Source organism: Hemiscyllium ocellatum, chromosome 15, assembly GCF_020745735.1.
Source record: "Hemiscyllium ocellatum isolate sHemOce1 chromosome 15, sHemOce1.pat.X.cur, whole genome shotgun sequence".
NCBI lineage: Eukaryota > Metazoa > Chordata > Chondrichthyes > Orectolobiformes > Hemiscylliidae > Hemiscyllium > Hemiscyllium ocellatum.
Window position 1 is genome coordinate 57,078,204 of NC_083415.1, and position 26,023 is coordinate 57,104,226.

General features: G+C 44.2%; 1 protein-coding gene across 1 annotated transcript; it reads left to right on the plus strand.

The window, feature by feature from the left end:
• The first annotated feature begins 18,756 nt into the window (after positions 1-18,756).
• Positions 18,757-25,430, plus strand: pxmp4 (peroxisomal membrane protein 4). Its single transcript, XM_060836152.1, has 4 exons — positions 18,757-18,889; positions 19,701-19,763; positions 21,783-21,981; positions 23,960-25,430. The coding sequence occupies exons 1-4, from the start codon at positions 18,765-18,767 to the stop codon at positions 24,221-24,223; spliced, it is 651 nt and encodes a 216-aa protein (XP_060692135.1). The 5' UTR covers positions 18,757-18,764; the 3' UTR covers positions 24,224-25,430.
• The last annotated feature ends 593 nt before the right edge of the window (positions 25,431-26,023 follow it).

Consider the following 26,023-nt stretch of genomic DNA (forward strand, 5'->3'; position numbering starts at 1 on the left):
CAATCCAAAAGTATGCAGGGTAGGCTGGATTGGCCATGCTAAATTGCCCATAGTGTCCAGGAATGTGCAGGTTAGGTACATTAATCAGGGGTAAATGTAGAGTAATAGGGGAATGGGTCTGGGTGGGTTACTCTTCACAGAATCAGTGTAAGCTTGTTGGGCTGAATGGCCTGTTTCCACACTGTAGGGATTCTATGAAGGTCGAAAAATGTGGTAGAGATAGGGACCATCAAAGACATTTGTGACGTTTTTGATTAACATACCATAGAATACAAGGCTATGGGTCAAGAAGATAGGATTAGAATAAATGGATGTTTGATCAGCAGGGTGATAGGGATAAGGTAGAGGGGTAAGTCTGGGTGGGATGCTTTTTCGAAGGTTCAGTGTGAACTCAATGGACTGAATGACCTGCTTCCACACTGGAGGGATTCTATGAAAACTGTTCAGAACATTTGCATAGTGTAAGTGTTATTCATGATTTCCAAAGACATGTGCAATATTTCGTAAAATGGTGAAAGCAGAACTGGAGTTTCTGGTAATCTGCGATGCAGATGTTTCCCAAGTTCCACTGTAATGGCCATCAAACTGAAATGGGTTTTAGTAAAGTCCCAAGTGACAGCCTGCATAGTGTTTCCCAAAAGTCTTCCCATTGTGACTCCATGTTCAGTGCCTGCAATAGTATTTTTACGTGGGGGGGGGGGGGGGAGGTAATGGGGATAAACTGCAATTGGGAATGTGTGGGGACGAGTGAATGGGGAAAGGAGGAGACTTGTAGCAACAGGGGGAGGGGATTTTCATTTGCAGGGATTTTAATTTAAAAAAAGCAACAACTTTGATCTTTATGACTTTTCCAACATGGTGGTCAGGCCCGAGTGGTTTGGCTGGTTAGGCCACTCCAGCAATTTAAAGGAGCCAGACAGTTTTAGTCCATTGTTACCTCGGAAGTTCACAACCTTAAAATTTCCACTCATGGCTCCTGACTGTAACACTATCTGTTGGGAGCAGGGGAGGAGAAAACCCATACTCAGTATTTCAGTTGCTTGTGATCTGCAGGGAAAGAATGGAGCAGGTACACAACTCTTGGAACGTGAGAACATAACAGCACTGCGGATGTCTCTAAATCCTGAGGACCGCAGTAGTTCATCAAAGTGGCTCATCATTTATCTATGGAATTCCCTGCCCAGTGAAGTAGTTGACGTTACCTCAGTAAATGTTTTTAAAGATAAGTTTGATATTTTTTTGAACAGGAATGGAATTAAGGGATACAGTGAGAGTGTGAGTAAGTGGGTCTGAGTCCACGACAAATTCAGCCACGATTTTACTGAATGGCAGAGCAGGCTCAAAGGGCCAGATGGCCTACTCTTGTTCCTAGTTATTCTGTTCTTATCATCACTTTCTCCAGGGGAACAGAGGGGAGGCTGTGCTGTAATGAATTTGTCACAGGATTTGTAATCCCAGACCTCAAGTTGATGTACTGGGGACATAGATTCATATTCCACAGACATTAATCGCCTCAACCTGTCTACCCCACTCCCTCACTCCAACCTCTCACCTTCACAACGCGCAGCCCTCCAATCCCTCTGCTCCAATCCCAACCTCACCATCAAGCCAGCTGATAAAGGGGGCACAGTGGTCATCTGGTGCACTGACTTCTACACCGCTGAAGCTAAACGCCAACTCAAAGACACCTCTTCCTACCGCCCCCTCGACCATGCCCCCTCGACTATGACCCCACCCCCCATCACCAAAACATCATCTCCCAGACCATACAGAACCTCATCACCTCAGGAGATCTCCCACTCACAGCTTCCAACCTCATAGTCCAGGAACCCCGCGCTGCCCGGTTCTACCTCCTTCCCAAGATCCACAAGCCTGACCACCCTGGCCGACCCATTGTCTCAGCATGCTCCTGCCCCACTGAACTCATCTCTACCTACCTCAACACTGTCCTATCCCCCCTAGTCCAGGAACTCCCCACATACGTTCGAGACACCACCCACGCCCTCCACCTCCTCCAAGACTTCCGTTTCCCCAGCCCCCAATGCCTCATCTTCACCATGGATATCCAGTTGCTCTATACCTCCATCCGCCATGACCAGGGCCTCCACACCCTCTGTTTGTTCCTCTCCCGACGTCCCCAACAGTACTCTTCCACCGACACTCTCCTTCGTTTGGCCGAATTGGTCCTCACCCTTAACAATTTCTCCTTCGAATCCTCCCACTTCCTCCAGACCAAAGGGGTAGCCATGGGCACACGTATGGGCACCAGCTATGCCTGTCTCTTTGTTGGCTACGTAGAACAGTTGATCTTCCGTAATTACACAGGCACCACTCCCCACCTCTTCATCCACTACATTGATGACTGCATTGGCGCCACCTCGTGCTCCCGCGAGGAGGTTGAGCAATTCATCAACTTCACCAACACATTCCACCCTGACCTTAAATTTACCTGGACCATCTCTGACACCTCCCTCCCCTTCCTGGACCTCTCCATCTCCACTAATGACGATCGACTTGACACTGATATTTTTTACAAACTCACCGACTCCCACAGCTACTGGATTACAACTCTTCCCACCCTATCTTTTGCAAAAATGCCATCCGTATTCCCAATTCCTCCGCCTCCGCTGTATCTGCTCCCAGGAGGACCAGTTCCACCACAGAACACACCAGATGGCCTCCTTCTTCAGAAACCGCAATTTCCCTTCCCATATGGTTAAAGATGCCCTCCAACGCATCTCATCCATATCCCACACCTCCGCCCTCAGACCCCAGCCCTTCAACCGTAACAAGGATATAACGCCCCTGCTGCTCACCTTCCACCCTACAAACCTTCGCATAAACCAAATCACCTGCCGACATTTCCGCCACCTCCAAAAAGACCCCACAACCAGGGATATATTTCCCTCCCCACCCTTTTTGCCTTCTGCAAAGACCGTTCCCTCCGTGACTACCTGGTCAGGTCCACAGCCCCTCCTACAACCCACCCTCCCATCCTGGCACCTTCCCCTGTCACCGCAGGAACTGCGAAACCTGCGCCCACACCTCCTCCCTCACGTCTATCCAAGGCCCTAAAGGAGCCTTCCACATCCATCAAAGTTTTACCTGCACATCCACTAATATCATATATTGTATCTGTTGCTCCCGATGCGGTCTCCTGTACATTGGGGAGACTGGACGCCTCCTAGCAGAGCGCTTTAGGGAACATCTCCGGGACACCCGCACCATTCAACCACACTGCCCTGTGACCCAACATTTCAACTCCCCCTCCCACTCTGCCGAGGACATGGAGGTCCTGGGCCTCCTTCACCGCCGCTCCCTCACCACCAGACGCCTGGAGGAAGAATGCCTCATCTTCCACCTCGGAACACTTCAACCCCAGGGCATCAATGTGGACTTCCACAGTTTCCTCATTTCCCCTTCTCCTACCTCACCCCGTTCCAAACTTCCAGCTCAGCACTGTCCCCATGACTTGTCCTACCTGCCTATCTTCTTTTCCACCTATCCACTCCACCCTCCTCCCTGACCTACCACCTTCATCCCCTCCCCCACTCACCCATTGTCCTCTATGCTACTTTCTCCCCACCCCCACCCTCCTCTCGCTTATCTCTCTATGCTTCATGCTCTCTGTCTTTATTCCTGATGAAGGACTTTTGCCCGAAACATCGATTTTCCTGCTCCTTGGATGCTGCCTGAACTGCTGTGCTCTTCCAGCACCACTAATCCAGAATCTAGTTTCCAGCATCTGCAGTCATTGTTTTTACCTCATATTCCACCGTGGCAGGTGGTTAGAATTGGACTTAATTATTGGAATTTAAAACAAAAGCTAGTTTAATGTGGATTGTCGTAAAACAAAACTGGTTAGCAAATGTCTTTCAGGGAAGGAAATCTGCCATCTTTACCTGGTCAGGCCTACCTGTAGCCCTTCACCCACAGCATTGTGGTTGACTTTTTTTTATCATGGATGATAAATGCTGGCCTATAAATGACACCTAACTCCCATGAACACATTAAAAAAACGATTAGAGATGGGCAATAATGCTATCCTACTTAGTGATGTCCTTTATCTCCAATGTTCCCGCTATGGGTTCACTGTTGCTGTGAGGTTCTGGGCATGGCAATTAGTGAGCTGACATCAATCTGGTTCCAGAGATTGCTGTTGTGCACAGACCCTGGAGGTCCCTGTAGAAGTAAACGAAATTGAGGGAAATGCAACATATTCTGTGAACAAATTAAAATAAACCATTCTTTGACACAGCATTGCCAGTGTTAACACCTTCATTCTGAAGTGGTCAAGAGTGTATTGATATCAGGAGAGGGCCTCAAACTTGGATAGAGGATGACCTGGAGCAAATGCTTCCTCTTGTGGGGCATCCTAAGATGGGAGGTTGTTGTCATAGATTCATAGAGATGTACAGCACGGAAGTAGATCCTTCGGTCCAACCCGTCCATGCTGACCAGATATCTGAACCTAATCTCGTCCCACCTGCCAGCACCCGGCCCATATCCCTCCAAACCCTTCCTATTCATATACCCATCCAGATGCCTTTTAAATGTTGCAATTGTACCAGCCTTCACCACTTCCTCTGGCAGCTCATTCCATACATGTACCACCCTCTGAGTGAAAAGGTTGCCTCTTAGGTCTCTGTTATATCTTTCCCCTCTCACCCTAAACCTATGCCCTCTAGTTCTGGACTCCCAAAACCAAGGGAAAAAACTTTATTTATCCAATCCATGCTCCTCATAATTTTATAAACCTCTATAAGGTCACCTCTCCACCTCCGAGGCTCCAGGGAAAACAGCCCCAGCCTGTTCAGCCTCTCCCTTTAGCTCAAATCCTCCAATCCTGGCAACATCCTTGTAAATCTTTTCTGAACCCTTTCAAGTTTCACAACATCTTTCCAATAGGAAGGAGACCAGAATTGCACGCAATATTCCAACAGTGGCCTAACCAATGTCCTGACCAGCCACAACATGACCTCCCAACTCCTATACTCAACACTTTGACCAATAAAGGAAAGCCTACCAAATGCTTTCTTCACTATCCTATCTACCTGCGATTCCACTTTCAAAGAGCTATGAACCTGCACTCCAAGGTCTCGTTGTTCAACAACACTCCCCAGGACCTTACCATTAAGTGTATACGTCCTGCTAAGATTTGCTTTCCCAAAATGTAGAACCTCGCATTTAACTGAATTAAACTCCATTTGCCAATTCTCAGCTCCTTGGCCCATCTGGTCAAGATCCCGAAGTATTCTGAGGTAACCTTCTTTGCTGTCCACTACACCTTTAATTTTGGTGTCATTGGCAAACTTACTAACCATACCTCTTATGCTCACATCGCAGGTGAAGGGATGGCTGGAAAATGGGAAGCCTTCAGAAATGAGATAATGAGAATCCAGAGAAAGTATTTTCCTGTTAGGGTGAAAAGAAAGGATGGTAGGTATAGGAATGCTGGATGACTAAAGAAATTGAGGTGAAAATGTGTTGCTGGAAAAGCGCAGCAGGTCAGGTAGCATCCAAGGAACAGGAGAATCGACGTTTCGGGCATGAGCCCTTCTTCAGGAATCAGAAATTGAGGGTTTGGTTAAAAAAAAGAGGGAAGTATATGACAGGTATAGACAGGATAGATCGAGTGAATCCTTAGAAGAGTATAAAGGCAGTAGGAGTATACTTGAGAGAAAAATCAGGAGGGCAAAGAGGGACATGAGATAGCTTTGGCAAATAGAGTCAAGGAGAATCCAAACGGTTTTTACAAATACATTAAGGACGAAAGAGTAACTAGGGAGAGAATAGGGCCCCTCAAAGATCAACAAGGCATCCTTTGTGTAGAGCCGCAGGAGATGGGGCAGATACTAAACGAGTATTTTGCATCAGTATTTATTGTGGAAAAGGACATGGAAGATATAGAAGGTGGGGAAATAGATGGTGACATCTTGAAAAATGTCCATATTACAGAGGAGGAAATGCTGGATGTCTAGTCTTAGGATAAGTGTCAGCAAATTTAAAACCGAGTCAAGGAGAAACTTCTTCGCCCAAATGGTTGTGAGTCTGTGGAATTCACTGCTCCAAAGTATTGTGGATGCTGGGACAGTGAGTAAATTTAAGGAGGAGTTAGACAGATTTTTAATTGGTAATGGGTTGAAGGGATATGGGGAAATGGGGGTGAGGAGCATATCAGCCACGATCGAATGGCAGAACAGGCTTGATGGGTTGATTGGCCTAATTCTGCTCCTATATCCCTGAGGAACTTATGCTTGGTGCAGGAGATGATGACTCACTAATGGTTTGAATGCACAGGCTCATAAGGTGCCTATTTTGAAATATTCCAGCAGAATGATGCTACACATTTGTTAGAATGTGCCGAATGTTCCATCTACAAGATGCACAACAGAAATTCACCAAAATCCTTAGATAGCTCTTTCCAAACCCACCACCACTTCCATCCAGAAGGACAAGAGCAGCAGATACATGGGAGCGCCACCACCTGCAATTTCCCTTCCAATCCACTCAGCATCCCGACTTGGAAATATATCACCGTTCCTTGACTGTTGCTGGGTCAATACCCTGGATTTTCCTCCCTAAGGGCATTGTGGGTCTACTGACAGCACGTGGACTGCAGCGGTTCAAGAAGGCAGCTCACCCCTACCTTCTCAAGAGGTGCTGGTCCAGCCAGTGATGCCCACCTCCCATGAGTGAATAAATAAAATAAAACATGTCCAGGATGTTTCTGACTCAAAGATGGATCAGAGGAAAAGAGGAGAATTCCAATGGCCTGATAACAAATCTTTTAATGTGTTTGGAATAAGTGGTGTCTGAGACTTGAAACTGCAAACATTCATTCAACAAGTGATGCCATAAAGCAGCTTTATCACCTCCCCCACCAACTGCCTGACCACGTTCCTGGTCTTAATATTTGCATCTTAAAAGAATCCAATTTAAAAGATCAGTCATTACAGTCAGTGAATTAATTTATTACAGTGAGTTTACTTTGTTGGAATAGCAGCTGGGTTACAACATCAGTCAAGCATAGGTTTATTAAAATGAGTTGTTTAGGGCATTATAGGCAAGGAATATTGCTTCAGTGGAATGTGCTGTAAACAGCAAGACTGAATTACGCTGTAATTTAAATTAATATCAACCTGAAAGGTATTAGAAGTGAAGGGAGGAGGTTAGCCCTCATCAGTGGATTTTCACATTTTCTTTTCGTTATCAATTTTAGAACTGCTCATTTCTATCTCCTCTGAGTCAATGAGCTTCTCAGATAGAGGAGGGTGAGGGAGGGGTTAGAGAGATCACCCAGATACTGGAGAGATGGAGGAGTGGGTTCTCTCCAGATCGAGGAAGGTGAGACAAGAGTTACAGAGAGCTCCCAGATACTGGGGAGAGGGGTTAGAGAGATCTCTCCAGATAGAGAAGGTTAAAGTGTTAGGGGGTGAGGGATTAATGAGATCTTCCAGATACTAGAGAGTGAGGGGCAAGAGGGGTCTCTCCAGATAAAGGTGAGACAGGGGTTACAGAGATCTCCCAAATGCTGGAGAGAGGGGTTAGAGAGATCTCTCCAGATAGTGAAGGGTGAGAGAGGGGCTACAGAGAAGTCCCAGATACTGGAGAGGGACTAAAGAGTTCTCTCCAGATTGGAGAGGGTGAGAGAGGGATCAGAGAGATGTCTCTGGATAGAGGAGGGTGAGAGGTATAAGGGTGGATCTCCCTGATACTGGAGAGAGGGGCTGGAGGGATTTCCCTTGATAGCAAAGACAGGGGCTAGTGCAATCTTCAAACATCCAGCTTTTCTGGATAGTGTGATGGAGGCAGCTACAGTTGGGTCTTGAAGAGGGAAGTGACTTATTATCTGAAAAGGAAGAATGTGCAGAACTCTGAGCAGAAGCCAGGGGAACTGGTACCAGGCAGTTAGCTCCTTGAAAACCAGCACAGACATGATGGACCGGATGGCTTCCTTCCATGTTGTAATCATTCTCTGATTCCGTGAAAGACACTATACAAATGCACTTCTTCCACACAGAGAAATTAAAGAGAAAATCAGTGGAAGAGGTAACTCCTGAGACTACGAGGAGGATGAGGGGAAACATTTTTATTTCTCTGGGGGAGCAGGTCAGGGTGGACCTGACAATCGGGGGAAAGGCCCATCATTGAGAGTACAAGGGGTGTGTTCCCAACCAGGGAGCATTTCTTGAACTCTTGAGCCTCTGGCTCTAATGATCTCCCAACGCTCTCCCGGAAATGATGGGGCTAGCATCTTCCACCACAGTGGGTTGGCAGTGGGGACTGGGAGAGGTGTGGTGAGGGCTGGTCTAGGGCAGTGACCCTCGCTTGGAATTGACTGCCCGCCTCAGGCTTAGCCAAGCCACTGGCTTTCCCGTCTCTGGGCAGACTGTCCCAGTGGTGGGACTGCACTGCGGAGCTGTCCACTGGTGGCTCCCTGGAATTTAACCGGCTTGGAAGGAAAACCAAGAGAACTTGCAAATGATACAAAAACTACCCAACTCCGTCTTGTAGATCTTGAAACAGTGGAACAGTACAACCAGTCTTTCCGCCTCTAAGTATGACTGTTTATTTCACTCTGGGAGCCCACCCCACCTTATAGGCCACCACTCAGGAGCCTTTACAGCTCAATGTATTCTCTCTGAGGCAACTGGGAAGTGTATTTGTTCCTGGAGTTTAATTGTAGCTTCTTGTAGATGCTAAGTGTCTCCTCACAGATCTGCATTTAGATCAAGTGAATCATGGAATCCTTACTGTGTGGAAGCAGGCCATTCAGCCCATTGAGTTCACACTGACTGGCCAAACAGCATCCCATCCAGACCCACCTTCCCTAATTCTAGTCCGGCCAGCCTGCATTTCCTTTGCCTAATCCGTCTAGCCTGCACATCCCATGGCACTACAGACAATTCAGCATTCACCTAATCTACCTAACTTACATATCTTAGGTCTGTGGGAGGAAACCCACACAGACACAGGGAGAAGGTGCAAACTCTACACAGATGGTTGCCTGAGGGTGGGATTGAACCCGTTCTCTGCTGCTATGACGCAACAGTGCTAACCACTGAGCCACCCCTGGAATGGAATGCGATGGAACCGGTCACAGTGAACAGATGTGCAAAGTTCTTTGACTTGCATTTAAAAAGAATCTGAGGCTTTTGGCGGAAATGCTGAGCCCCATGACACACTTTGCAACAAACTAGTTGGACATTTACTGGTACTTGACACTGTCTCGAAAGGAACACAATTGAATGGATTGTCCCACAGGCAAAGCAGTGGCCTGTCTGCGTTTGGTCGCAGCCATGAAGGGTTTGTGTATGTATTCCAGTCAGGTGAGATTCCACTTCATATATATTCGATAATATCAGAAGATTCATTTCCTGCTCAGTCTCTGCACGCCTATCGATTGTAAACTTGGAGTAATTACAGTGAAGCTCTCTCATTACACGGTTCCCCTGATTGTAAGCTGCTGGTGTTGATGTCTGCACCTGATTACAAGTCTACCATTATGTCTTTGTCTGCTCAGGTGTACAATTTATCTTACAATTATCAGGACTCTTCTTAATGTTTGTTTTCTGATGCTTAGGAATTGACACAAAAGATAAAATGGTTCTGAATATTTTTTCTATTGATCCATAGGTCCCTGAGGCAGATGCAACATGATAACAGTGAGTGAATTACAAGACTGTCAAATTACTGTGATTGATTCATGCACAACCACCTGATGAAGGAGCACTGCTCCGAAAGCTAGTGCTTCCAATTAAACCTGTTGGACTATAACCTGGTGTTGTGTAATTTTTAACTTTGTACACCCCAGTCCAACACCGGCATCTCCAAATCACACCTTAAATCAGTTCATCACTGTGCAGTACTGTGTAACCTGGGGGTATAAAAATCTCAGCCTCAACCTCAGTATGCTACTGTTTGCAATGGAATAAGTTATTGTCACATGTACATACCAGCAGCTGGAAATAAAAACCAAAAGAACTGCGGATGCTGTTAATCAGAAACAAAAAACGACGTTGCTGGAAAAGCTCAGCACATCTGGTAGCATCTGTGAAGAGAAATCAGAATTAAAGTTTCACGTCCGGTGACCCTTCTTCAGTTCTGAGGACCCGAAATGTTAGCTGTAAATAAATGTCTGTTGGATCTTTCAGTTCCACATTAACTAAGTCACATTATTAAATTGTTGGGAGCTATCGTAAATATCATCCCATCAGGTAGAGATATGCTGCTAAAGGCAAAGTCCCACATTAAGTTCAGCAACCTGTATCCCTCAGATAAGAGGAGGCTGAGGGGGGTGACATTAATACAGAAAGTGTTGGAAATACTCAGCTGGGCTGGTAGTGTCAGTGGAGGCAGGAGCTGCTTGAGTATGGGTACTTGTGTTCCTCATTCAGTAATGTTTGCACCTGTTTGTGACATCTATGTGCTTAAACCTACAAGTCTCTTTCGGCATTCGTTGTGTTTTAACTCCATACCATCTGGAAAGTAACCTGATCCATTCTTTCTCAGTCCAAAATGGATAAACTCACACTCATTTACACTGAACTCCATCTGCCATAATTTTGCCCATTCATTTCATCTATCAATGTCTCTTTGTAATTTTATGCCATCATCTACATTGTCTGTAATCTGCCTAACTTTGTGACATCAATAAATTTGGATATGAGACTTTCCATGCCATTATCCAAGTCATTAATAAACAATGCAAATAATTGAGGCCCTAACACAGATACTTCTTGGGCACTATCGATCACAGTTGGAGTAATTACCCATTATCCCTAGTTTCTGTTGCTTCCCATTCAACTAATTTCCCAGCATTGTCAGTAATTTACCCTCAACACTGTGAGCTTCTGCCTTAGTTAACAGTTTCTTATGTGGGACTCTATCAAATGCCTCTGGATGTCCATATACACAACATCCATAGACATTCCCATTCCATTACCGTAGTCATCTCTTCAAAGAAGAGGAATGTAAAGTTAAGATTAAAATAAGATTGACCCTGGTCTCATTGAATGGTGGACCAAGCTGAAAGGGCTAAGGGGCCTACTCCTGTTCCTTGTCTGTATATACACAATGGTGGCTCAGTGGTTAGCACTGCTGCCTCACAGCGTCATGGATCCTGGTTCTATACCAGCCTTGGATGACTGTCTGTATGGAGTTTGCACATTCTCCCTGCATCTGTGTGAGTTTCCTCTGGGTGCTCTGGTTTCCTTCCAAAGATGTGCAGGTTAGGTGGATTGGCTATGGGAAATGCAGGGTTACAAGGATCAGGAAGGTGAGGTCTGGGTACGATGCTGTTTGGAATGTTGCTATGGACTCAATGGGCTGAATGGCTTGCTTCCAGACTCTAGGAATTCTATGACTGAGGATGAAGTTACAGTATGTTGTGCCTCAGAGATTCATCTGCATATCTATTGATCTACAGAGCCAACGCTAACCTTTCGGGTTATTGACCAATCACCTATCCTGATGAATGGTCACAGACGGGAAATAACATCGGACAGAACTTTCTGATGAAATATCACTGGATTCAAAACGTTAGCTGTTTCTCTCTCCACAGACACTCCAGAGTTGCTGAGTCTCTTCAGCACTTTCTGTTTCTGTTTCAGATTTCCAGCAGCTGCAGTTCTTTGATTTTATTTTGTTGAGGAAAAAAATTGAATGAGCTGGGTTGGGCTGCAGGCGAAACTGATAAAATCCCTAGGGCCTGAGGAGATACTTTTCTTTAAGTTTTAACAATGTCAAGTGCACAAAAAGGCAGGAAAATTAGGTAAATCCCTAGGCCACACTCCAACATTCAGTACGGTCATGCCTGATCTTGGGTTTCAACCTCACATTCTCACCAGATCCCCACATATCCAAATCCCTAAATCCCTTGATTTCAAGAGAGACCAATAATCTGTCTATCCAAGCCTTAAATATATTCAATGATGGAGCATCGAACCTCTGGGATGCATAGAATGAGAATTCTATAGTTACAAAATCCTCTAAGTAAAGAAATCTCTCCTTACCTCAGTCCTCAATGATTGACATCTTATCTAAGACTGATGCTTCTTCAAACCAGCCAGAAAAATCCCTCGGCATAACCTATCAGCCTCTTCAGATTCTTGTATGTTTCAATGAGTCCCCGTCTCATTCCTCGAAACTACTGAGAATGTCAACCAATTCACTCAACTCCTCATCAATCCCAACCTGCTTCACCAAGGGGGCCCAATCAGTGAACCTTCACTGCACTGCCTCCAATGCCAATACATCCTTTGTTAAATATTGTGATGACGTTGCTCCTTTAACAAGGTTATGCTGTCCTTGGCTTTTTTTTTCAGAGAGGTCGGCAAAGCAGCGATTCTGAAAGGTCTGGCATTCAATGGGTTTTAGGGACAGTTTGATTATAGCTAACAGATACTGCCTCAGACAACAGGCTTTCAAGTAAAGATAAACTTGTACAATGAAACGGAAGTTCCCCCAGCTCAGCTTTTCTCTGGTTTGATTGGGCTTTTAGCATTCTGGCTGTACACTGAAAGCATTCCGTCAGTTTAGAGGCTGCTGTTCCAAGAAACAACTACATGGAAGAAGGTGTTCCATGCTGAATCTCTGTGCCATCTCTCTCTCTCTCTCCTGTAAGATCCTGTGTTTGATTTTACCTTCTGTGCCAAGAGGTGTTTATGGGGATTGTTGCAAGTATTTAGAACAGCACCATTAAGTTAGGAGAGTTTGCAGGGTTTTCGGATCGGTTAGGTTACTCTGTATTCAGTTCTCTGTTGTTTGTGTTTCATTTGGTAATCTTGCAAATAAATTCAGTTTTGTTTAAAACTAAGTGGTTTGACTAGGTGCATCTCTCCTTGAATAACCACTTCTCTCCTGGAATAACCACTTTACACCTGCTTAAAACAATGAGCAAAGTTAGGGTCTGGGCTACTTTCTTGAAATGTTTTGAGGGGGTCTGGCCTGGTCCATAATAATACAGAGACCAAAACGGTACAATACCTCAACCGTAGCCTCACCAAAGCTCCATCTGAAGGTCAGAGGTGTGAAAGGAGAATTAATCTCTGGCTTGCTGAGGGAGATGTTATACGTGTGTTGTCACTGTGGTGTGGTTGATATCCTGGGATCCTGCATCCCAGTAACTGAGAAAGATGTGAGGATTTATTAACAAAGAAACAGAGCAAGTCTCCCAATCAGAATCTCTCTTGACAAAGTAAGATCGGGATACTCAGTGACACTGGGTATCAGGACAGCTTGATTTGGGAAATTGGTAGTTGGATACTAACAACTGTTCCAGTTCTAAATTTCCAGTTGTTTCAATCCACTGAAACATACTGTGACAGGCTTGCAGGAATGATCCCGGGGATGAAGGGTTTGCCACATGAGGACTCTGGGTCTGTACTCAATGGAGTTTAGAAGGATGAGGGGGATCTCACTGAAACATACGGAATACTGAGAGGCCTGAATAGATCAATATCTATATGTGGATGTGGAGAAGATGTTTTCACTAGTGGGAGAGACTAGGACCTGAGGGAACAGCCTCAGAGTGAAGGGAGGACTCTTCAGAACTCCGATGAGGAGGAATTTCTTCAGCCACAGGGTGGTTAATCTGGGGAACTCATTAGCCGCAGGTGTATTGAGTGTATTTATGACAGAAATAGGTAGGTTCTTGACTGGAAAGGGGTTCAAAGTTTAAGTGGAGAAGGCAAGAGAATGGGGTTGAGAAACATAGCAGTCATTATCAAATGGAGAGCAGACTCGATGGGCTGAATGGCCTAATTCTGTTCCTATATCATTTGTCCTTATGGTCACTGCATTGCATGTCAAAGACAATCCTAACCAGCGTAGATGCAGAGCACTAGGGGTCATCAGTTCAGGATAGGAAGCCAATTATTTAGGATTGAAACAAGGAAATATTACTTACTCTTCTGAATTTTCTATTCTCAAGGATGGAGAGGCTGGTCAGTCACTGGGTACATTCCAGAATGACATCAGTAGATTTTTCGATCCAAAGTGAATCAAGGGACATGGAGGTCAAGGGGTCATGTTGAGTTGAGATGAATGATCGGCCATTGAATGGGCTGAATGACCCCATAGTCTATGCCAATTTCTTATGTTCTTGTGAACTTCTCAAACCTCAGAGACCGAGAAAACCATCAAAAACAGTACTTCTGAAGAAGGGCCACTGGACCTGAAGTATTAACTCTGTTTCTCTCTTCACAGATGCTGACAGGCTTGCTGAGTTTTCCCAGCAAGTTTTGTTTTTGTTTCAGATTTCCAACATCTACAGTTCTATATTTTTAGCTTCTTCTCCATGAAACAAAATCTGTTTGCTTCTTTAGTTTTCTTCCTCTCACCCTCTCTTCCTCTTGTGAAGAAGTTGACTATCTCACCCTGGGCCAGGTTCCATGAGCTGTATCCTCATTCACATGGCTATTTTCCACTTGCACTGTTTGCCAGTGAGTGCTGGCAGATGTTGGGCAGTTTGTGCATGGGAAATTTCTGGCAAAACTCTTCCATTTCTTAATCCAATATCTGTATTGGCTCTTCTAGCCAGTATTCACTGTTTTGAGTGCCCAGGGGCAGTCTGTTCCAGTATTAACACCGATCTAAATTTTATGAACAAAAACAAATGGTTGGAAAAGCTCAGCAGGTCTGGCAGAACCTGTGGAGGCAAAACAGAGCTAATGTTTCAGGTCGAATGACCCTTCTTCAGAAGTGGTCAGAACGTACATTTTATAAACCTACTGAGTTGGCTGATCATCAATGGGGCAATGGAAGGCGAACTCATTGAAGGGGTTTGATGAGGTGATAGTAACCAGACGAGGGAAACGCTTTGATGGAGTAGATACTTTGCTACAGGGAGTAAATAACGTAAAGGGCACTTTGCACCTTTTAGTAGTAGAAATAAAATACTTAAAGGAATGGAGGATGTCATTAGAGAATGGGGATATGAGAAAAATGCTGTATTGACCTTGCAAAGAGCCACCACAAACACAATGGGCAGAATGGCCTGTTTCTATGCTTGGAATTATACTGTTCAGTTAGAATCTTGGAGGCCATTCAGTTTATTCTGTGCTAGCTCTCTGAAAGAGTTGTTCAATTAGTTCTCCTTACCTTCTCTTAAAATATTTATCCAATTCTATTTCACAGGTTTTTCCACCTCCTATAACTCAAAACTTGGGTTATAACATCTTCACAATTTGTAAAGAAAACAATCTTCACATATTTCGAGACCTGAGAAAGACCAGGTTAGATTGGATGAATGAATGAGTGAGTGATAAGATTTGGTTCCAACGTAGTGAGAATATAGGGAGGAAGAGGAATAAGCCAAGAGAACAGGAGTGAGTTGGACTTATAAAGAGCTACAATTCGCTAAGGGGAAAACTGCTGAAAAATAGAATTGTAGAGTTATAGAGATGTACAGCACGGAAACAGACCTTTTGGGCCAACTCATCCATGCCAACCAGATATCTAATGATCTAGTCCTATTTGCCAGCATTAGACCCATATCCCTGTAAAACCTTCCTATTCATATATACATCCAAATGCCTTTTAAATGTTATAATCATACCAGCCTCCACCACTTCCTCTGGCAGCTCATTCCATACACATACCATCCTGGCTAGGCGACATCATCAGTGCTTTGGAGCCTCCTGCGAAGCGCTTCTTTGATGTTTCTTCCGGTATTTATAATGGTCTGTCCTTGCCGCTTCCGGGTGTCAGTTTCAGCTGTCCGCTGTAGTAGTTGGTATATTGGGTCCAGGTCGATGTGTTTGTTGATGGAGTTTGTGGATGAATGCCATGCCTCTAGGAATTCCCTGGCTGTTCTCTGTCTGGCTTGCCCTATGATAGTAGTGTTTTCCCAGTCGAATTCATGTTGCTTGTTTTCTGCGTGTGTGGCTACTAGGGATTGTCTGCGTGTGTGGCAACAACGAACATGAATTCGACTGGGAAAACACTACTATCATAGGGCAAGCCAGACAGAGAACAGCCAGGGAATTCCTAGAGGCATGGCATTCATCCACAAACTCCATCAACAAACACATCGACCTGGACCCAATATACCAACTACTACAGCGGACAGCTGAAACTGACACCCGGAAGCGGCAAGGACAGACCACTATAAATATCGGAAGAAACATCAAAGAAGCGCTTCGCAGGAGGCTCCAAAGCACTGATGATGTCGCCTAGCCAGGGGACGAAACATTTGCAACAAAAACTTCCAGCTCAGCGAACAGAACCACAACAACGAGCACCCGAGCTACAAATCTTCCCACAAACCTTGAACACCATCCTTTGTGTGAAAAGATTGCCCCTTAGGTCCCTTTTAAATCTTTCCCCTCTCACCTTAAACCTATGCCCTCTAGTTTTTGACTCCCATACCCTCGGAAAAAGACCTGTCTATTTCTCCTACCCATGCCCCTCATTACTTTACAAACCTCTACAAAGGTCACCCATCAGCGTCCGGTGCTTTAGCAAAACAGCCCCATCCTGTTTAACTTCTCCCTGTAGCTCAAACCCTCCAACCCTGGCAACATCCTTGTAAATCTTTTCTGAACCCTTTCAAATTTCACAACATCCTTCCTATAACAGGGAGACCAGAACTCAATACAATATTTCAAAAGTGGCCTAACCAATGTCTTGTACAGCTGCAATATGACCTCCCAACTCCCATACTCAATGCACTGACCCATGAGCTTTTTGAAGACTACTTCAGTGATGAAACAAATGTGATGAATCCACTTAAGGACAGAGGTAGTAGTAAGAACAAAAACACTATTCAACGAGAAAGAATTACAGATGAAACTGTTGCTGAAAGTTGCAACTGTTGTTTTATCTTGCAAAGCTGAAAATGTGTTGCTGGTTAAAGCACAGCAGGTTAGGCAGCATCCAAGGACCAGGAAATTCGACGTTTTGGATCAGAGCCCTTTATCTTGCAAAACCAAACTAAACTAAAACTAAAGAAGTGAAAGAAAAATACTTTAATTGTCCCCTGAATGGTGTACAAAGAGAATCAGGATAAAATTGTTCAAACATTAAACTGTAATTACCTATGGTAATGAGTACAATGATCTAAAGTAAAAATGCAGGCAATATCAACAGCAAAATAACTTTCACAACCTTAGGATGTTCGGTTACAATATAGGGTGAGCTGATAAACAATTGTTATAAAGTACAAATTGAAACATAATGATCATTAGAGTGCAGGAGTGACTCATAGCTCTCCTACTAGCTTTCCTCAAGCTTGTAATTATTAGGTTCAAATCCTACTCCAGGACCTGTTGCTTATGAAAGAATCCAAACCACAGTGTGCATAAAGCACTGGTGCCAATCTCACCCTAGGCAAGTGGAGACTGTCAGCTGCAGAAAGAACACCTGCCAAATCCAAAAGAAAACTGATATGAAAGTGATTAGCCAGCATTGTGGTGACCCCATGTGACATGGGAAAGACTGAAAGGGGAACCAAATAAATACAGATAAGCACAAATTGAAATTTTTCATTTTTAGAAAGTATCAGATCCTTAACAATGAAGTATTAACAAAATAATTATACTTTTAAAAACCAAGAAATTCATGAACTGATTGCACAAGTACTAGGGAACACAAATGTGAGAGCAAGAGATAAGTGGGGGATCTGAGAAAGCACACTTTAGCTCAGTGATATTAGAATCATAGAATCCTTTGCATGTGGAAGCAGGCCATTTTGCACATTGCATCCACAGTGATGCTCCAAAGAGCATCCCATCCAGACCCAACCCCTGTACCTGTAACTCTGCATTTGCCATAGCCTGCACAGCTTTGGACTGTGAGACTGAAACTGGAACACCCTGTTTCTGTGCTTTCTTAAAACATGCAGCATCTGAAACATTTTTCAGTCTGATGCAACCTCTGTAATGTGGAAGCAGGCTATTTAGTGCATTGAGTCCACACCAACCCTCCAAAGAGCATCCCACCCAGACCCACTCCCCTAATGCTGCATTTCCTATAGATTATCCACCTAGCCAGGACACTACAAGCAATTTACAATTTAGCATGGTCAAACCACCTAACCTACACATTTTGGACTGAGGGAGGAAATCCATGCACACAGAGATCCATGGTCTTTGAATGTTACAGCACTCCAGACAACAGTTGCCCAAGAGTGGGATTGAATCTGGGTCCCTGGCACTGTGAGGCAGTTGTACTAACTACTGAGCCAGCATGCTGCCTACAGTGAGTGGTAGTGATCTTTAGTACTTGCTGCCTATGAAGCACAGATAGATCACCAATTTCAATGAGCAAGTTGAGGAGTTTGCAGGGCCACACAGATAGAGTAGGGAAATCGAACTGAATGGATAGTTCTGCAAAAAGCCAGAATGCATTTGGTGAATTGAATGGACTCTTTGTGCAGGATACAGCGGATAAGATGCTAAAGGGATTGTCTGCCTTATATTCCTGGAGGTGTCATCGAATGGTCTCCCTAGCTATAATTATCCCAAACCTCTGTAATATCCATGCCTATGGCACACAGTTTCTGAAGTTTTTTATTCACAACTAATGAACTAAGTAAAAACTAAACACGCAAAAATAAAAAAACCTGTCATTTTTCCACCCTAATTTTGTATTTTTTTTTGCAGCAATATCCTGAAAATATGTGTTGTGTTGTTGTTGTAAGTTCAGTAAAGCTGCAGGGATGAAGTGGAACCTTTGTGCGGGGCCGCTGCGTTCCCCTCGGATAGGTTCAGCGGACGGACCGGTTTGTCGGTCCGTCTCCGTTGGCGGTCCGCCGAGGAATGGGGAGGGAGGAATGGTGGCGGCGGCTGTTGCTGTCGGTGCTGCGGGCAGTCAACCGGCTGCTGCGGCAGCGGCGGCTCCACGGGGCCCTGGCGGCCGTCAAGGGATTCCGCAATGGGGTCGTGTGAGTGCACACAGTCGGGGCCGGACTTGCATTTACGTAGCGCCCGTCGCTTTAGAACCTCCCACACATCCGATTGGGCCAGGCCTCCCCAAACCCTTTTCTTAAAAAAAAACTTTTGGTGCCTCACTGCGACCCCCCCATTTGGAGGATTGAAAATAGTCACGACTCCCTGGTTGAGATCTGCCAAGGTGTGGGTGGTGGGAGGGGAAGGGAGTACAGCTGGAGAGAGGGTGGGGGAGGGAGTACAGCTGGAGAGAGGGTGGGGGAGGGGGTGGGGAAGGGAGTACAGCTGGAGAGAGGGTGGGGGAGGGGGTGGGGAAGGGAGTACAGCTGGAGAGAGGGTGGGGGAGGGGGTGGGGAAGGGAGTACAGCTGGAGAGAGAGTGGGGGTGGGGAAGGGAGTACAGCTGGAGAGAGAGTGGGGGTGGGGGTGGGGAAGTGACCTTAACTACCCATCCCTTCCTCTTAATGTTGATCTTTTGCACAGGACAGAAAATTTAGGTTGTCCTGAGATTAGAAACTGGCATCAGTCATGGGATTGCTGAGTTTGGCAGGGAAGAGGTAGTTCTACTATTGTCAATATAGTCAACAATACCATGTGAAGAGGTTTGAGGTCTCGCCATCATCTGTAGCAGGCAATTAGAGGGAGCTGGATGAGAATTGAGCCTGGACAATGAGTACCTTTTATAAATGCATTCTTGGGGAAATGGGCTGTTAGCATCTTCATGGTAAAGACTTTAGAGTGGCTTTCAGATCCTGTCGGCTTTGTGTGCACATCGTGACTTACATGTCTTTTTGTTTCTTATAATCAGGTATGGAGCCAAAATTCGAGCCCCGCATGCACTTGTGATGACATTCCTGTTCAAGAGTGGAAGGTACGGGCTTCGTGCATGCTGCTATACATGGTCATTGTTGCTTTTTTGACCATTTCCGTTTGGAGAATTAAAACAGCGAGTAATTTGAAGGGATTTAGATTTTCTTAATAAGAAAATGACGTTTGTTTTCACTGTCAACCATTGGCTCAGTAGCACTCTCTGAGTCAAAAGATTCCAGGTTCAAGTCCTATTGCAGTACTTGGAACAGAAAACAAGGCTAGCAATCCCTGATCACTACTGAAGGAGTGTTAAATCTGCCAGTCATTCAGGTGAAATATTGAACTGAGGTCTCATATACTCTCCTGTGGATCTGAAAGGCAGGTTTCTCACATAGTTCTGTTAGTGAGGGTGTTCAATTTGACCAGTCAAAATGAAGGAATGGTGATATAGTTCCAAGTCAGGTTGGTGTGTGGCTAAATGGATTTGTGACAGCAGAGGTAAAAGGCTTCTCTCTGTTAGCCTCTTGAGAAACCTCAGTCTGTGATAAAGCAAATTGGAAAAAAAAATCCATTCACTGAGAACTGAAGTACACCTTCAAATTTTACCACTGCTGAGGAGACAAGGATGTCCATCACAGGTTTTGAAGGTGCCTAGCTGAGTTAATGCAGTGCTGATGGTACACACTGCTGCTACTGTGCGTCAGTGGTACAGGGAGTGAGCAATTGAAGGTGTTAGGTGCCAGTCAACCAGGCCATTTCAACCTGGACGGTATCGAAATTCTTGTCTGTTGTTGGAGCCACATTCGTTCGGACACATGGAAAGTATTCCGTCACACTCCTGATTGATGGCAGAATAATTTTGGGGAGGCAGAAAATGAGTTATTTGCTGCAAAATATCAGCCTCTGACCTGCTCCTGTAGCTACCATATTTACCCTGTGTGACTGGTGAAGTTCAGTTTCTGGCTAATTGTAACCCAATGGTAATGTTGGTAGCGGGGGGTAGTTTTGTGATAGTAATGCCTTGAATGTCTAGGGCAAATGATTAGATTCTTTCTTGTTAAAGATAATCATCGCCCAGCACTGGTGTGCTGCGAAGGTTACTTTCAGAACTAGTTTTATTAATGTAACCCTGGCTGAGCCTCAATGTTGATCTTAAATGTTGAAGTTTCTTTGTGCATCAGTTTTGAGCAGACACTGGCTGCACTCTGCACATTACTGACAACTGCTCTCTCTTTTTCTGTCTGAGAGTAATTAATAGAATCCCTACAGTGTGGAAACTGGCCCTTCAGCCCAACAAGTCCACACCAACCCTCCGAAGCGTATCCCACCCAGACCCATTCCCCATATTTACCCCGACTAATGCATCTAACCTACACACCCCTGAATACAATGGGCAATTTAGCACTGTCAATCCACCTAACCTGCACATCTTTTGGATTGTGGGAGGAAACCGGAGTACCTGGAAGACACAGGTAGAAAGTGCACCCAGACAGTTGCCCAAGGCTAGTATCAAACCCAGGTCCCTGGCACAGTGAGGCAGCACTGCTAACCACTGAGCCACCGTGCTGCCCCAAAGGAGGTTCTTCTTAAGCTGATCAGAAGGCAGCTCACTCCTTTATGTTACCATACAAAATAATTTTAAGGTCCCACGTGCTTGAGCAAAACAGGCTGCAAGAAACAAAAAAAACATATCAAATGGAATGTTGCTAGTGACCAGTTCTTCGGTTTGTTTTTTAAAGACAAATTGTCATGAGATTCTTTGACATACTGATGGACTGTGTGACATTTATAAATTGCAGTCGTGTTTTTGTATGCATAAGCCCCCGTGGGATGGCTATATTTGCTGTCCTCTTTTGAGCTGTAGGACCAATTCTGAATCCATACTCAGGGCAGGAGTTGGGCCAGACCATATGTAAACCCCTGAAGAGTAGATTAGATATGGAATTGTCACCATCCTTTCAAAATGCCAGTATTGGATTAGATTCAGATGCAGGAAACTTGGCCAGCTGACTGTTTAGTGGGGCTGAATAAGGAGAGGAAATGTTAGGATTATTTCTAATGATTGTTTTGATGTGATCAGTCTGTTAGGCAAACTGAAGGCCATCGGACAAGCCACGTACACTCATTCCCGAAACCTGGCCATATTTGTCTTCCTCTATAAGGGGCTGCTAGCAGCACAGCAGTGGCTGCAGGGTGAGAAGGTGCAGTTCCACTCGTTCTTGGCAGCTTGTGTCGGGGGCTGGTTTGTGTTTGGAGACAACAACCACATCAACAGCCAGGTAAAAGGGAAAAGAGATCGTTGCTTCTATGTTTTCTTTCTGTGTTTGTAGAAACGAGGAGGGTAGGGTCTTTGCTGGAACGTTTTACTTTGGAACTGGAAGCTGTAAGAATATAGGAACAGGAGTAGCCATTTCAACTCATTTTGAGTCTCCTGTGCCATGTCGTACAATCGTCGCTGATTGAACACTTCAAAGCTTCTTGCCCACATTGTCCCCTTAAGCCTTTAAGTTATTGATGATCAAAAATGTACCAATTTCTACTCTTTAAATTTACACAAACTGAGCTTCCACAGCCCTCTGGAGTAGAGCATTCCAAAGATTCACTACTATCTGAGTTTTTAAAAAATCTATCTCATCTCAATCCTGATTTTCAAATTGTGCTTCCTGATTCTAGACTTCCCAGGTGGGGGAAACATCGAACCTGCGTCTGTCCTGTGTAACCTTTTCAGTATTTTGTAAAATCCAATGGAATGATGTATCATTCTTTGAAGCTAAGAATACAGGCCCAGTTTCCAAAACTGTCTTCACGGGAACATCCCATCATCCTTTAAAATCCTTTGGTGAACTCTTATTGCCATAGAGGGAGTGCAGTGATGTATTTTCTGGGACAAGAAAACCAAAGCTGCATACACTGTTTCTGCGACACAATTGAAGAAATTTTTCAGTACTGCTTTACTCAAATCCTGTTGTGATAAAGGCTAACATTCTATAGATATCCTAATAGCTTGCTGCACCTGTATGTTTGCCTTCAGTGACTAATTGATAAGGACACTCTTTCAACATCTACACTTTCTAACCTCTCACCATTTAAGAAGTATTCTGCACATCTCCTCTTACCAAAATGGATAACTTCCATGTTTTTCCACATTATATTCCACCTACCAGGCTCTTGCCCACTCACCTACATTTGTCCAGATTGTTCTGAAACTGTTCTCCATTTTCCTCACGATTCACATTCCTGTGCAGCTTTGTACCATCTGCGAATTTAAAATATTACACTTAGTCCCATGTCCAAATCATTAATATGGATTGTGAACAGCTGGGAGGCATGCGCTGATCTGTGCAGTACTCCTTTATTCACAGCCTGTCATTGTGAGTTATTCCTCCTGCCTGTAAACCAACCCTGAATCCAAAGCACTCTTGTATCTTATTTACTTGCTTTTACTTCCCTTTTTCCTAAAGGTAGCATTTTCTGTTACCTTATTCTGCCAACTGTGGCATCTCATCTTCAGTTATGTCATAATAGTTAACCATACAGGGTTGTTCTTTATGAAATGTATAAAATGTTTGTATATGTAAAATTAATACCATGGACAATGTTTATACCTCAACTAATCTCATTAAAAGTGAAGGACCTGGTCATGACTGTTTGTGAGAGCTTGCTGTGTGCAAATTGCCATTGTGGCTACTTTTATTAAAAATAACTTCATTGGAAGTAAAGTGGTGTTATACGAATGCAAGCCTATCTTCTCGGTTTAACCAGTGCTGTCATTACTGTTGATAGGCCTTACTTGTTGTTTTTATATTTGGTTGCTTTGAGATCTAATGTTAAAGTTAGGCCTCAGAAATTCAGGACTGGCTGGATTTCATGGCTACTCAAACTGCAGCCCTTGGATCACAGTGCCTGAAGATTCATGAGGTCCTGAGAGTTGGATGCTAAGTTGTAGACAGCCTTCAATTGTTTTGTTTTCATCTGTCAGTGGGTAAACTGTTGGTATTGTGCTGTTGTTCCATCCATCCAGTACACTCTTGTCTAGGGGCTTTTTGATATTGAAATTTTAAAACCCCAGTTAAATGCTCTGCCTAGCTGCTATGATGTCAGCAGCATTTATGTGTTCCTCTCAAAATTAACTTGCTTCACCTCCAAAATGTGGCTAAATTCAAGGACCCACCTCAATCTGTTGTAAACTACTTGACTTTTTGATAGCCGTAACCATTTAACTCTCTCTCTGTCTCTGTAACTTCTGTTTCTCCACAGATAAACATGTATCTGTTGTCACGAGTCCTCTTCGCTCTTTCACGACTGGCTGTCGAGAAAGGTTACATCCCTGAGACAAAGCAAGACCCTTTCCCGCTGTTTGCCATGTTCGTGTGGGGTGTTGTCCTGTGGCTGTTCGAGTACCATCCACACACACTGCAACCATCCCTCCAGTCCTCCATGACCTACCTCTATGAAGACAGCAATATCTGGCATGATATATCAGACTTTCTAGTTTATAACAAAAGGAGCACTGATAAATGAGTGGACTTCTGCTTGGAGGAAAGCAACCTTTTAGCAGGATGACATTTCAATTAATTTTCTCTTCTGTCCTGAAGATTTAACAACCAGTTTGACATCGGCTCATAGGAGCCCCTGACAGTTGGATAGATGTGTGTAATGTTGGAAGCATCCAGTCTGTAGGTAAAAACCATTTGTCCCTCAAAACGTGAACTAAGCACAACTTCCTTATCCTTAATTTAATATGGTTCTGCTGGAGGACTCCAGCTAGCCTGGGAACCACTGCTGCTATGTTTGAGCAAGAGCTGTGGCTGAGGTTTATTTCTGCCAGCTCGACTCTCCTTAACACTGCTTTATGAATCAGTCATCACCAACCGTGATCACTCGATCAGATGGGCTTACTTTTATGTTTGCTTATCTCCAAATCCATCTTGGAACACCTGGGCCTATGAGAGGCTGACAAGTTGATGGGGTGGGAAGAGTGAAGAAGAACCTCATTGGGCTCACAAACCTGCTGCTGTTTAAAAAAACTGAACCTTTTGTCATTTGGAAGAGAGAAAATGGTCCCCCTTCACTGAAGGAGTAGAAAGAACAAATTGATTACCAATTAGTGCATTAATCCTTGTAATCGATTCAGGGCTTTTGTCGAATGCCGCATAATTCCTGCTCTCTTATATTCTTGCCATTTAAATACACTGCCAGCATTCCATATGCCTTTTTCTCTGAAGTAGATAAAGTTTTAATGATCCATTGGAAACTTCAGTTTATTCGTAACTCTGCAAACTGTGCCCTAACTTGTGCCAAGTCTTGTTTCCCCTATGACCTCTGCTGCTCGCTGACCTGCATTGGCTCAGTCTTGATTTAAAATTCTCATCCTAGTTTTCCAATCCTTCCAAAGCCTTGTCCCTCCTTTTTTCCATAATCTTGTCCAGCTCAAAGCCCTCCAAAATATCTGCGCTCATCTAATTCTCCCCTCCTAAGCATCCTCAATTTTAATCACTATGTCATTGGTGGTTGAACTTAGCTTTCCTGGTCCCAAGCTCTGCATTGTGCTCCCCATACCTCTCCACCCCCCTCTTCGTTTAGGAAAGTTCCATAAAAACCTACTTCTTTGATCAAGGTTTGGATCATTTGATGTAATCTCTTCTTATGTGGCTTAGCATCATGTATTTTGTAATGCTTCTGTGAAGTGCTTAGGGACGTTTTAAAGGTTAAAGGTCTTTAATTAATACTGAAAGTATCATATATGCTTATGTCAAAATCAATTTTCTAACTTTACCATATATATGTGAGCCTTAGTCAATATCATTTAATAATTGATGCCTGACTTTTAGCCAAAACATTGAAAATCCGATTAATTGCAACCTGTCCACCATTGAAGTCAAACTATCCCTGAAGTGAACCTAATAGATAGAATCATTGAACAGCACGCCATGGGTGTTCAGTCTCTCATACCTGCATACATCAACCATGTGCTATCAAGGCGAACCCTTCACTGGTGCACACTGCGTCCTGCCCTCTAACATGACGAAGTTGCATAAAGAAAGAATAACAGAATATATTAAGGACAGCAGGTAGGCAGGCAGATTTTAAAAAAAATACACCTTCTGTGGAACTGAAAGTTAAGAACCTGAAATAGAGTCTAAGAATTGGCAGCAGACTTTTCCAGGGTGAAATTAGGAAACACATCTAGGCATACGGTGGTGATAGAAATATAACAATTCTTTTTACAAATGGCAATTGATGCTAAATTACTTGTTTATCCGAGTTGAGATTGATTGACAGATATGGGGCAAAGAGATCAGTAGATCAGTCACGATCTAA